This window comes from Galeopterus variegatus, unplaced genomic scaffold, assembly GCF_000696425.1.
Source record: "Galeopterus variegatus unplaced genomic scaffold, G_variegatus-3.0.2 Scaffold462, whole genome shotgun sequence".
NCBI classification, from domain to species: Eukaryota; Metazoa; Chordata; class Mammalia; order Dermoptera; family Cynocephalidae; genus Galeopterus; species Galeopterus variegatus.
In genome coordinates, this window is record NW_007726573.1 from 397,066 (window position 1) to 408,963 (window position 11,898).

Genomic DNA, 11,898 nt, shown 5'->3' on the forward strand with positions numbered 1-11,898 from the left:
TAGAATAATATATTAGAATATATTTAGAATATTTAGAATTGGTGCTGTTTTTGCTAGATTAGAACCTCATGGTCCTCGATGTAAGCAGTGAAGTACTTTAATCTTTATTGTATTGGAATGTGTATTGATAGATATATCAGCAGTTAGGAGAAAGGAGTTCTCAAAGAATATGAAGAAGCCAAAGTTTAACTTGAATATTTAGAAATACATAAAGGTACTATTTAAGTGTTTCTTATTAACTTATAATAACTCCTGTGTGTTTGTTACTATATAAATGTATGTTTAAAAATGTACATTAATTAAGCACAGATTAATGTGATAATTGTGATATATATATTTAATAAATGGAACTTGAAAAAATTCTGTTATAGTTGATATAATTGTAAGTTGGAAAATAAAGAGTAGAAGAGTAAATAATTGATTCATAAGAATTCTTACGTATAAAAATTTTATATATTTTTTTAAAATTACTTTTTCTTTCTCCTTCTGTAGATAGACTGGCGTCGTTCCTTCATTACCACTGATGTCAATCCTTACTATGATTCATTTGTCAGGTGGCAATTTTTAACATTAAGAGAAAGAAACAAAATTAAATTTGGGAGGCGGTGAGTTTGTTGTCCTTCAGTATAATAAAGCAAAAATCAAATAATTCCTGCATTATAATTCAGTGCCCCATAGCCTACTTTTTCCCATTATCCTTTCTCTTTTTATAATTTTGTTCTTTTTGTTCTCTCGTATCATTTGATTTCCTTTTTTCTCTTGCCATTTCTAATTTCTCTGAGCTGCTTAGTGTTTATGACAAATAGAACCAGGGAGAATGGGAGTGTTGGCTTATATGATCTTGTTAAAGATTCTGTTCAGTATTTATAGCTATACAGAAAAATAATTATTTTATTTGTGTTTTAGTTTATACTTCTGTCTATAAATTAAGATTCTTGTGTAATGATAAATAAATAAATAAATAAGAACAAAAAAAAGTAACGTCTGAACTAGAAGAAGAATTAAGATTCTTCCTCGACTATGTGTATTAAATAAAAGCTATTTGCATTTCATAAGTGAATTTATATTTAGAATCTTTTGTTTCATACCACAAAGTCAAGATCAGTGCATATTTTTAAGTGGTATTACTTTTGATGAAGATAGAAAGCTTTCATTGAATAACTAGGTTGACAATAGAACTACCCATGAAAGTATAAATAGTAGATGTAGGTATTTGCTCAGTTAGAAGTTTTAGTTATAAAACATACTCATAAGATACTTGGAGTAGCACTGGCAAATATGTTGGGATAAAACTTGAATATTATAATATATGTCACTTATTTATTTTTTAGGTATACCATTTATTCTCCAAAAGATGGACAGCCTTGCATGGATCATGACAGACAGACTGGAGAGGTGATTATTTGTGACATAGGGTAGCTATTATAATAATCCTTAATATGGCTGTAGAGTTGGAATAGATCAGAAACCTAAAAAGAACTTCATTGCAGTACTGAGGTATATCGTCATAATACTCTGGTGGGCGTAAAGAGGGAGGCAGAATATAATTACTGGTACCTGTATCTTGTCTAAGAACTTGCTACTCTAAGAGTGGTCTGATTAGCGGCTATATCAGCTTGTTACAGAAAAGCACATTGTTAAGCTTCAACCCAAAGTTTCTGAATTAGAAGCTCTGGGGGTGGGGCCCAGGAATCTGTCTTTTTATAAGCTCTCGATGTGATTCATATGCATGCTAATGTTTGAGAAGCACCATCTGGAAAATACACAGCTCTGAAAAGAGTGTGGGGAAAGGTAATGAGATATGTGGCTAACTTTTGTTGTACACAGATTCTATTTATACTTGCTTCGAGCATGTTCCTACTTGCTTATTTCCAGAGTATTTCTAGCCATGCATGACATCAGTTCACTCTGCATTCCTATAGAACACATTAGTAACATTATTTGTTGTAATACTTGAGTAAAGCAAAGATAAATGATTTGCCTAAAGCCATGGCACAGTAAATTAGTGACAATGTAAATCAGGTACATCTGAACTCAGGAGTTCCTATGAGTGCATCATTCTTTATTACCGTCTTTGAACATTTTTATAGTCTAGTAACTACTAGACTATAAATCAAAATCAGCCTTCAATTCTTATGTAACTTGTCTGATAGAAGTGCAAGTTGATCAGAAGTTTGAAAGGTTAATATAGCCAATGGTAGCAATATTCTAAATTTCAATAAGACCTCTTAGTTTTTCTATCCATTGTCTTATATGTATGGTCCTATGTGGGGCGCAGCATAGTTACTTTACAGATGATGAAAGAAAGGCTCAAAGAGATTGTGACTCCCTTGGGTCAAGCCATTAGTAAGGGACCAAGCTAAGTTTAGAATGCGCATTATCTGGCCGCTGGTCCAGTGTATGTCTGTGGTGACTATTGTGTGGGAATGCCCTGGGGAACAGGATTAGTGTTGATTGTGTCTTCTCACTCCCATTTTGGTAAATGCCATTTTGGCTGATTACTCCAAGTCTCTCCTTACATACTAGACTTCCATGTGGGCGTGGTCAGCACACCACTGGCAGTCTGTTCACTGAAAAAAAGAATTATTCTAGCAGTATAAGAACTAATTTTAGAAATTGAATCACATCTCTTACATAGTTTAGTATATTTAGTCCAAGTCTTTTTTTCTCCAAATTTTTGTTTTGTTTGTTTAGGGTGTTGGACCTCAGGAATATACTTTAATCAAATTGAAAGTGCTTGAGCCATATCCATCCAAATTAAGGTAGGTTTGCTAAAGAGTTATTGCTCCATCATTTCTGAACTATTAGATAGTTGTGATAGAAAGCACTTTTTTTTTTTTTTTAACATAAATCTGTATTTTTTCTTCTTAGTGGCCTGAAAGGTAAAAATATCTTCTTGGTAGCTGCTACTCTCAGACCTGAAACCATGTTTGGACAGACAAACTGCTGGGTTCGTCCTGATATGAAGTACATTGGATTTGAGACAGTGAATGGTGATATATTTGTCTGTACCCAGAGAGCCGCCAGGAATATGTCATACCAGGGCTTTACCAAAGACAATGGAGTGGTGCCTGTTGTTAAGGAATTAATGGGGGAGGTAAGTTGGGTAGCAGACTTAATTTTAGTGCATAAGTTTATTTATTTTTTTAAATTAAAATTTTAAAAAAATTTTTCATTACACATACATGTGATGAGCCTAGTGCATAAATTTAGAGGAAGATTTCAACAATGAAGCTTGAGAAGCATTTTAAAAAACTTTTTAATTGAGGTATTCATGCAGTAATTAATGTGTGTAAATTGTGTGCATTTTCATTATGTGCCTTTTCACACTCATGTGAGCACTGCCCAAATCAAGATACAGAATTGTTCCAGCGCTCTAGAAGGCTCTCTTATGTCCATTTCAGACTTAGTACTCACCCCTCTCCTCCAAAGGTAACCAGTGCTCTGACTTCATTAAAGATTAGCTGCTGTTCTTGAGTTTTACATAATGGAATTATACAGTGTATACTCTTTTGTTTTTGTGTATGGCTTCTTTTGCTCAACATTATGTTTGTGAGATTCATACATGTGTGTAGGAGTATTTTTTTTATTGCTTTGTGTTATTTATTGTATGACTATATTACTAAAATAGCAGTTTCAAATCTTATGTTTCAATTCGATAAGTATTTGGTTGAAAAATACAGGCAATTCTTTCCAAGAGACTTAATAGCTAGATTAGATGTTATATTACTTTTTGAATACTATTACCTGCATTCCTGGTAATACTAAATTTGGAATTGCAGCTGCTTTTTTTCTGAAAAGAAAGTCTTGGTTGATGTTAATTAAATCTGGATGGTTACATAGCTCTTATCATTATAGTTTAGTTAATTATCAGTATTTCTGAGTATGTTTTGTTCCATTTAGTGAATATTATCTTTGTATCTTAATAAGTAACCTTTTAAAAGGAAAACATGAGTAGAATTCTATCTCAATTCTTTTAGGTTGAACTTTTATTTTCTTATTTTGTATACTTACTTTTTTATTAGATTGTTACATATTCATAAGGCTTAAAAATCACAAGACACAAAGAGATATAAAAGATACCCCTAGTCACTCAGTTCTTCTTTCTAGAGGTTGTCAGTAATATTTGTATCTTTTGTATCTTTTAGAAATATTTATGTATATACAAGCAAATACATACATGTATATTTTTCTCACTCTTAATTTACACAAATGGCATTCATTATATTTTATACACATTGTACTGCATCTTGCCTTATTTTTTACTTAACGGTATCTCGGCAATAATTTTATCAGTACATAAACAGATTGCTTGTTCTTAATTTTTTGTAGCTACGTAGTATTCCATTGTTTGGCTGTACCACAACTTATTTAACTATTCTCTATTAAAGGATATTTGAATTGTTTGTCTTTTTCTGTTATAAGCAGTGCTGCCACATCTCGTTAGTTCCTGATGTTGGAAATTTGTCTGAGAAGTTCTTAGGAACAGTATTAATGGCACACGTTTCTTCCTATTCTTAATGCAGCTCCTCTCCATGTTAATTTAAGCAAATTTTGGAGTGAGGAAAATGAATATCATAAATTAAAAAATAGCTTTCAGCCTTTAGAACTGTTATAATATTCAGCTGTCACGTATGTGACTCCAAATTCTATAAAGGCAGCTTATATGTATGAATAAAATGGGATGTTTGGGAACTATGTGGAATGGAAAAGTGTGTCCCTTAGCTACAGCAAGCACTGCAAACGTCATGTGAGAATGTGAGTCCAGTATTGCCAGATCAGGCAATTTTTCAGGAGAAATTGGAACTGTCTTTTTACTTTAATTTGTCTTTATATTTATCATTTGAAGTGGATATGTAATATTTCATCTTGTTGATATAGCATATTTTATTAAATCATTTTTACATTATTGAAAGCACTAGTTGTTTCCAGGCTTTCCTAATGTAATTAACTCAGCATTCGGCAGACTTCTTAGGAAAAGATATATATATATATTTTTTTTTTTTTTGCTGGGTCAGAGTTGTGTGAACATATTTTGGCTCTTCCTTTGGATTCCTATATTGTTTTTCTCAAGGAATACAATGTCACAGGTATCACGTTAGTGTACTAGTTTCATCATAGCATTGCCAGATTTGGGTATCATAATTATTTAAAATATTTTTAGTCCAGTGGGTATAAAAGAGTGAATTTTGTTTTACCTTATATATATTTTATTTTTTAATTGGCAAATAAAAATTGTAAATATTTATTGTGTACAACATGATGTTTTGAAATACATATACATCGTGAGTGGCTAAATCGAGCTAATTAACATATGCATTACCTCATATACGTATCATTTTTTGTGGTGAGAACACTTAAAATCCATTATGCTCTTAGTGATTTTCCAGTATACATTGTTATTAGCTATAGTCACAGTGTTGTGCAATAGATCTCTTGAACTTATTCCCATATATTTTTGATTACTAGCTTCTCAGGGCTTAAAATATTGTTTTAAATTTTAATGGTTACAAATAAATTTCTTCATCTTTTATGCTGCTTTTTTTTCTTACGCAGGAAATTCTTGGTGCATCACTTTCTGCACCTTTAACTTCCTATAAAGTGATCTATGTTCTCCCAATGCTAACCATTAAGAAGGATAAAGGTAAAGCATTTATTTATTTTCAGAAATATTTTGGTAATCACATTCTGGTTGTATTCCTATAAAGTGATCTATGTTCTCCCAATGCTAACCATTAAGGAGGATAAAGGTAAAGCATTTATTTATTTTCAGAAATATTTTGGTAATCACATTCTGGTTGTATTCGTTAATTCCACACTTTTTTTTATAAGGCACTGGTGTGGTCACAAGTGTTCCTTCTGACTCACCTGATGATATTGCTGCCCTCAGAGACTTGAAGAAAAAGCAAGTAAGTGTCTGAGTTTCATGTTATTTCCTCTTTACCATCTCATTGGTTAGGTACTGCTGAACTACTCTGTGGGACTAGGCTGAAAAGCTGTGCATTTATCTTTAAACTGCTACCTCTAACCTGTTTTTTGATGTTTATGTGTTTTCTGTGGCTTGAATTTTAAATATAATGTTTCATAGAATTTTGTAAAAGTTTTCTGATATTCATATTTTCATCGCAGTGTAGAATAAGAACTTCAGTTTAGGTGATGTGTGTATGTGTGTGTGCATTTTTGCTTTTGGCTGTACAGATTTATCATTTAAACTATTCACTGTAACTTAAGCTATTAAGTTTTTAAGAGTCACAGATCTCTTCTTGAGGTATTTGGTGAAGTTAAAAAAATGGTCTGTATGGAGAAGAAAACAAATAACAGTTTAAAAAAGGTTTAAGAGGTTGCTTCTCTCGATGATTATGCTAGTAAAGTGTTGATCATTAGTGTTAACTTGCAAATTTTTTTGTAGGCCTTACGAGCAAAGTATGGAATTAGAGATGACATGGTCTTGCCATTTGAGCCAGTGAGTATAGAAATGGTTCAGAATATTCCCATTCGTCTCTTTATCCAAGAAAAAGGAGAGCTAACATGTTTCCTTGTAACAAAATTAAATAATTGGTGGAGTATGAAAATAAGAGAGGGCATTTGCTTAAGGGTTTATTCATTTTAATTTGATATCTGCTGTGGCAGGTAAGAGCGAGAGAAAAACTAACAAGCATTTTCATACCACCTGGCACCTGCAGTTCTGGAACAAGCTGCTTTTTAGCATTACCCATTTTATAGTAGCTAATTTTGCTAGTATGAACAATTTCTTGGCTTCTAAAGACAAAGTTTTGCCATATTACTCATGATTGTTTATTTGTAACCATAATAACTTCAACAAAGTCCCCATACAACTCTTTTTTTTATTTGTGTTTTCATATTAGTGCCTGCAGAAGAAAAAAAATTACTAGCAAATAATTTTCATGAGGAATCCAGAAGACTTAATATAAAACAAAAGCAAGGTCACCCATAAAATTAGTTGTTTATATCATTTTGCTAGTTTAAGCATTAATTATTTAGTTAATCATATGGCAGTGGAGGGTTTAGAGCTGGGAAAGGCATGTGTGGTGGGGGAGGGACATTGTGGGGGTTGGTGCACAGTTTGGGTCGTTCCTGTGGAGAGGACAAATTCACATCTGGAACTTAGTCTCACTCTCATTACTTAAAGAATTGCACTGCTGTGATGATGTATAAAATCTGAAATGACTTTATTCGACATTAGAGGCAAAAAGACTGTGTCCCATAGAGTTGTTTTTGTGTTCATTCAGTGTGAACAAGTTTCCTGACATCACTGTTCTCTCCAGGTGCCCATCATTGAAATCCCAGGTTTTGGAAATCTTTCTGCTGTAACAATTTGTGATGATTTGAAAATTCAGAGCCAGAATGATCGAGAAAAACTTGCAGAAGCAAAAGAGAAATTATATCTAAGGGGATTTTATGATGGTGTAAGTAAAAATTTTTTATTGTTCTTATTTAATTTATTCTATGCTTTGTGGTTTTCTTAATGATTTAGAAGAAATGTGAAAAAAATTCAACATAGTTTCAACTCTACATTGATTTGAGAGATGAGATTGTAGTCTATTTTAATGATTTAGAAGAAATGTAAAAAAAATTCAACATAGTTTCAACTCTACATTGATTTGAGAGATGAGATTGTAGTCTATTTTCAAATTTCTATTTTTTTTTATTGTGTCCTTTGTCTAAAAGCATTTTCAGAAATTACATTTTTTGTGCCCTCTCGGAATTGCTAGGGAATGAATTTATTGAGAATATGTTTAAAATTAACTCATTGTTGTTGTTGTTGTTATTATTATTATTATTATTATTATTATTTTGGTGGCTGTCCTGTAAGGGGATTCGGACGCTTGACCTTGGTGTTATCAGCACCACTCTCTAACCAAGTGAGCAAACTGGCCAGCCCTAGTTCATATCATTATACAGTAAAGTCCAAAGGTTTATTGCATGGAGAGTACCTGGTCCCTTCTTTTGCTCTTTCAATTATGGAGGTCATGTTTTAGATAAGCAGTTTCATTTAGTCTGTTAATTACTTGTTACTGCCTACTAAATGCCAGGCAAACACAACAAACATGTCCAGAACCTCTTTCTCTTTTCTCCTCAATTATGCATATGTTAATGTGGCTTACATTTGCATGGAAAGAAGACTAGGCTAGAGAAAGTAAAAATCCAACCAAGATGTTAGGTACTTGAAGATGAAATGAAGATTTTTACAGACACTAATGATAATGTTTTTTCTTTTTATCTTTCCCTCATTTTTCTGGATAACTAATAATTGTTTGTATGTTCTTTTTTAAGTGACATATTTTGGGTGGTAATAAAAGCCAACACTTATGTATGAACTTATTCTCCAGATAACCCTGTGAAGTAGGCACCATTATCCCCATTTTACAGATGAGGCTATTGAGGCACAGACAGGTTAAGTACTTTACCTAAGATCAACCAGATAGCCAGCCAGTGGCAGAATTCGGATTTTAACTAGGCAGCCTGGCTTCAGGATTGTTGTTCTTAACCACTACACCATAATGTTCATTAAATGTAATTTCCTGATGATGGAGTAAATAGATATGAAGCATATGGTATGTTAGAGAACTGGAAAGTCAAAAAAGAACATGTGTCTTTTCCACCTAAGATAGAAACTATTTGAGAGAGAGACAGAGTCAGAGAGATGAAGGTCAGTATGTCAATTTTATTTACTAAGAAAGCTGGAAGGGGATTGTGGCTTAACTGGTGGCAACAGTGGGTAAGCGAATACTTTGCCCTAGAATTAAATTTGCCCACTGAGTAAAAGGTAGAGTTGAGAAACAGTAGGTCTTCCTTTAAAAGCCAGGTTTATCACATGGCCAAACAAAGGAGAATACTTGCCTGCAGCAGGCAGGGTTATAAAGAGAATCCTCAAGGGGGCTAAGCTGAGTATGAGTTCCTTTTCCTAAAACTATCAGGAATAAAGTGGTAGTGTAGTGGAATTCTCTCCATGTGGAAGCCTGAGAAGTAGAAATGAGTGTTTTTCTTCCTAATCATGCTCACAGTAGTTGTCCCAGTTATACAAGACATACAAGTGTGTTGTATTAGTTGTCCAAGTTATACTGCTGTATAGCTTGTTGTTCAAGCTATACTGCTAAATGTCCCCCCAAACTCACAGAGGCTTAATATCCACTATGACTGTTAAGAGGGTGGGAAATGTGGTGTATGGAAGACCCATTCCCCGGTGCCATTCATGGGGGAACCCAAATCCTTCCAATTGAGGCCCAGCCCATGGATGGTGTGAGGCTGGTAGTGGCCCCCAGTGTACTGGGACAGGTCTTCCCAGAGTTGGGTTGCTTGGGAGTGCAGCCCAAAACGGGTGGTAAACTCCATCTAAGGTTAAATACCTGCACAAGACTGATAGTTAACAAGTACCCTAAGAAAAAGTTGAAAAGAACTTTGAAGAGAGAGTTCAAGAGAGCATTAAGAAGTGATTAGATTGTAAGGACCATGTCCAAGTAAATGGATTAATCCATTTGATGGTTTAATGGTGGTCGTGAGCATGATTCTGTGGGCATTAAAAGGAGAGCACATGAGGAACTATGTCTGTTTCACCTTTCTCACCATGTGACATTCCAGGTATTTTGTTATAAGCAACAAAAATGGGCTAATACATATACCAAAATAGAGAGTTATGGTTATAAATTTCACACTAAAAATATTTTGGTTTGGTGAGTGGAAGTAAATTTAGTTAGGGAAAATTTGGGGGGAAACTCAAAGCAAATTTTAATTGTTTTGTATGTGTTTTTTTCCCCCTTCTCATTCTTTTAGGTAATGTTGGTGGATGGATTTAAAGGCCAGAAGGTCCAAGATGTAAAGAAGACTATTCAGAAAAAGATGATTGACACTGTATGTGATAGGCTATCCTCTGAAGGCTATTTTAGGAGAAGAGCTCTTAGTTAATAAACTTCACAGTGTTCTTAGCAGTGAGTTCTATAGTAGAACCTGGAGCCATATTAAAGATATCATGTAATTTTGTGGCATAAAATGGACGTATTTAGCAATTCATTTAAATTGAACACTCCACCTGTAGTGCTCATGAAGGTTGTGTTCTAAAGTTGACGTGTGCAAAGCACACACAAAACTTTAATGATACTTTCTGGCAGTGGCCATTTTAGATACTGATAGTTACAACCATCTCTGTGGTGCTTTACTTTTTACTTTCGTCCTTTCCCCACCCCTCTATTTTTGTTGTAACTCTTCTGTTTAGCTAGTTAACTCTTTAAATTTTTATTTTTGACTGTTATATATACCCATAATAGAGAGAGACAATGGTCTATTTGACTTAATAAAGTGAAAAAGCAACAGTTTCCTCTCTTATCCTTCCTTGTTCTCTTTATTTTCCTTGGAGAGGACCACTTTCAGCTGTGTGGTTTTCTTATGTACCTCCATCTCTTTTATAGATCTCTAAATGCTTGTGGTATAATTTTTTAATTATAATTTTTAATTTTTTTCACATTTAGGCATTAGCTACTGACTTCCTACTTGGAAGATCAAGATTTAACTCTTCCTGCCACCTTGTGTCTTCTCTTATGTCACACATATGTATATACCTCTCTATCCCGTCTTCCCATATAGTTATAATATAACTTATGTTAGATCAATAGTTATTGTTTACATTTTTAAGACATGGCTAATTTACAATGTAGCAGTGAGTTCTGTAGTAGAACCTGCAGCCATATTAAAGATATCATATAATTTTGTGGTATAAAATGGATGTATGTAGCAATTCATTTCTGTTGAAGACCCCATCTGTAATGCTGATGAAGGTAGAGAATTTTTCATCCCGAGTTTTTAGTTTTTCCTGGAGTTAATAATTGTCTTTTTTTTAAAAAAAATGTTTATTGTAAAATATAATTATCAATACTCTGTCCCTGGGGCTGGCTGGTTAGTTCAGATGGTTAGAGCATAGCCTTGTAACACCGAGGTTGAGGATTTTGTTCCCCATACTGTCCAGCTGCTCCCCTCAAAAAAGTACAATACTGTATTCCCAAACTCTTTTCCAACACGTCAGTATGCTGTTGGTTCCGTCTTAGGTAAAGCTCTCCCAGAGCTTTCTGGCTTCTTTTAATCTGGACTGGTTTTTTACTGTCCTGGTGCACAGATATCATCTCAGATGGTCCTCTACTGTTACTAAGAATTCTCTTTGATTCTCTTGAATTTTATCTGGATCTCCTATTTCTTTCAATCCACGGCTTCTGCTTTCTTATTTTCTCTCACATTTTGGGAAGCTCTACCTCTAGTAGCTTTCCTGAGAAATGGTACCTGGAAGGTAAATTTTTGTGACTTTCCATGTCTGAAATGTCTTTTTTCTGTCTTTATATTTGATTGGCTAGGTATAGAATTCTGGATTGGAAATAATTTTTCCTTGAAAATTTGAGGGAATTGACCCCAAGGTTTTCAGTTCATTGATATCATTAAGAAGTCCAAAACTATTCTGGTAGTTACTGACTTTTTGTAAGTGGCTTTTTTTTACCCCCTTCTGGAAGCTTAAATCTTTTTTCTCCCAGGACTCTGAAATTTCTTGATGATTTGCCTTGGTGTAGGTCCATTTTTTAATTCATTCTACTAGGTGCTTGGTGGGCTCTTTCCATCTGTAAACTTGTGTTCTTCAATTTTGGGAAAATTTCTTTACTTTTTCCTTTTTTTTTTTTTTTTCCTTTTTGTCTTTTTTCGTGTCCGGCAACGGATCGCAACCCTCAGTGTTGCGCCCGTACCGGACCGGGACTGGCAACGGGATCACAACCCTCGGTGTTGCCCCCGCACCGGACCAGGGACCGGCAACGGGACTGCAAACCTCGGCGCTGCTCCCGCGCCTCGCTCAGCCAGTGAGCGGGAGCCGGTCTGTATGTGGGATCCGAACCCTCGGGCGGCATG

The 11,898-nt window shown here is 34.3% G+C and overlaps 1 protein-coding gene across 3 annotated transcripts in view; it reads left to right on the forward strand.

Moving 5' to 3' along the window:
* Positions 1-11,898, forward strand: part of LARS (leucyl-tRNA synthetase) — a 60,315-nt gene that overhangs the window by 16,548 nt on the left and 31,869 nt on the right. For all 3 annotated transcript variants that reach the window (XR_550238.1, XM_008569074.1, XM_008569075.1), the window contains exons 7-15: positions 493-605; positions 1,332-1,395; positions 2,695-2,762; positions 2,872-3,097; positions 5,557-5,644; positions 5,833-5,909; positions 6,410-6,463; positions 7,287-7,427; positions 9,793-9,870. Coding sequence is in view for 2 of the 3 variants with exons in the window: in XM_008569074.1 (XP_008567296.1) it covers positions 493-605; positions 1,332-1,395; positions 2,695-2,762; positions 2,872-3,097; positions 5,557-5,644; positions 5,833-5,909; positions 6,410-6,463; positions 7,287-7,427; positions 9,793-9,870 (909 nt within the window). In the remaining variant the exon portion in view is untranslated. The remainder of the gene's footprint in view (positions 1-492; positions 606-1,331; positions 1,396-2,694; positions 2,763-2,871; positions 3,098-5,556; positions 5,645-5,832; positions 5,910-6,409; positions 6,464-7,286; positions 7,428-9,792; positions 9,871-11,898) is intronic.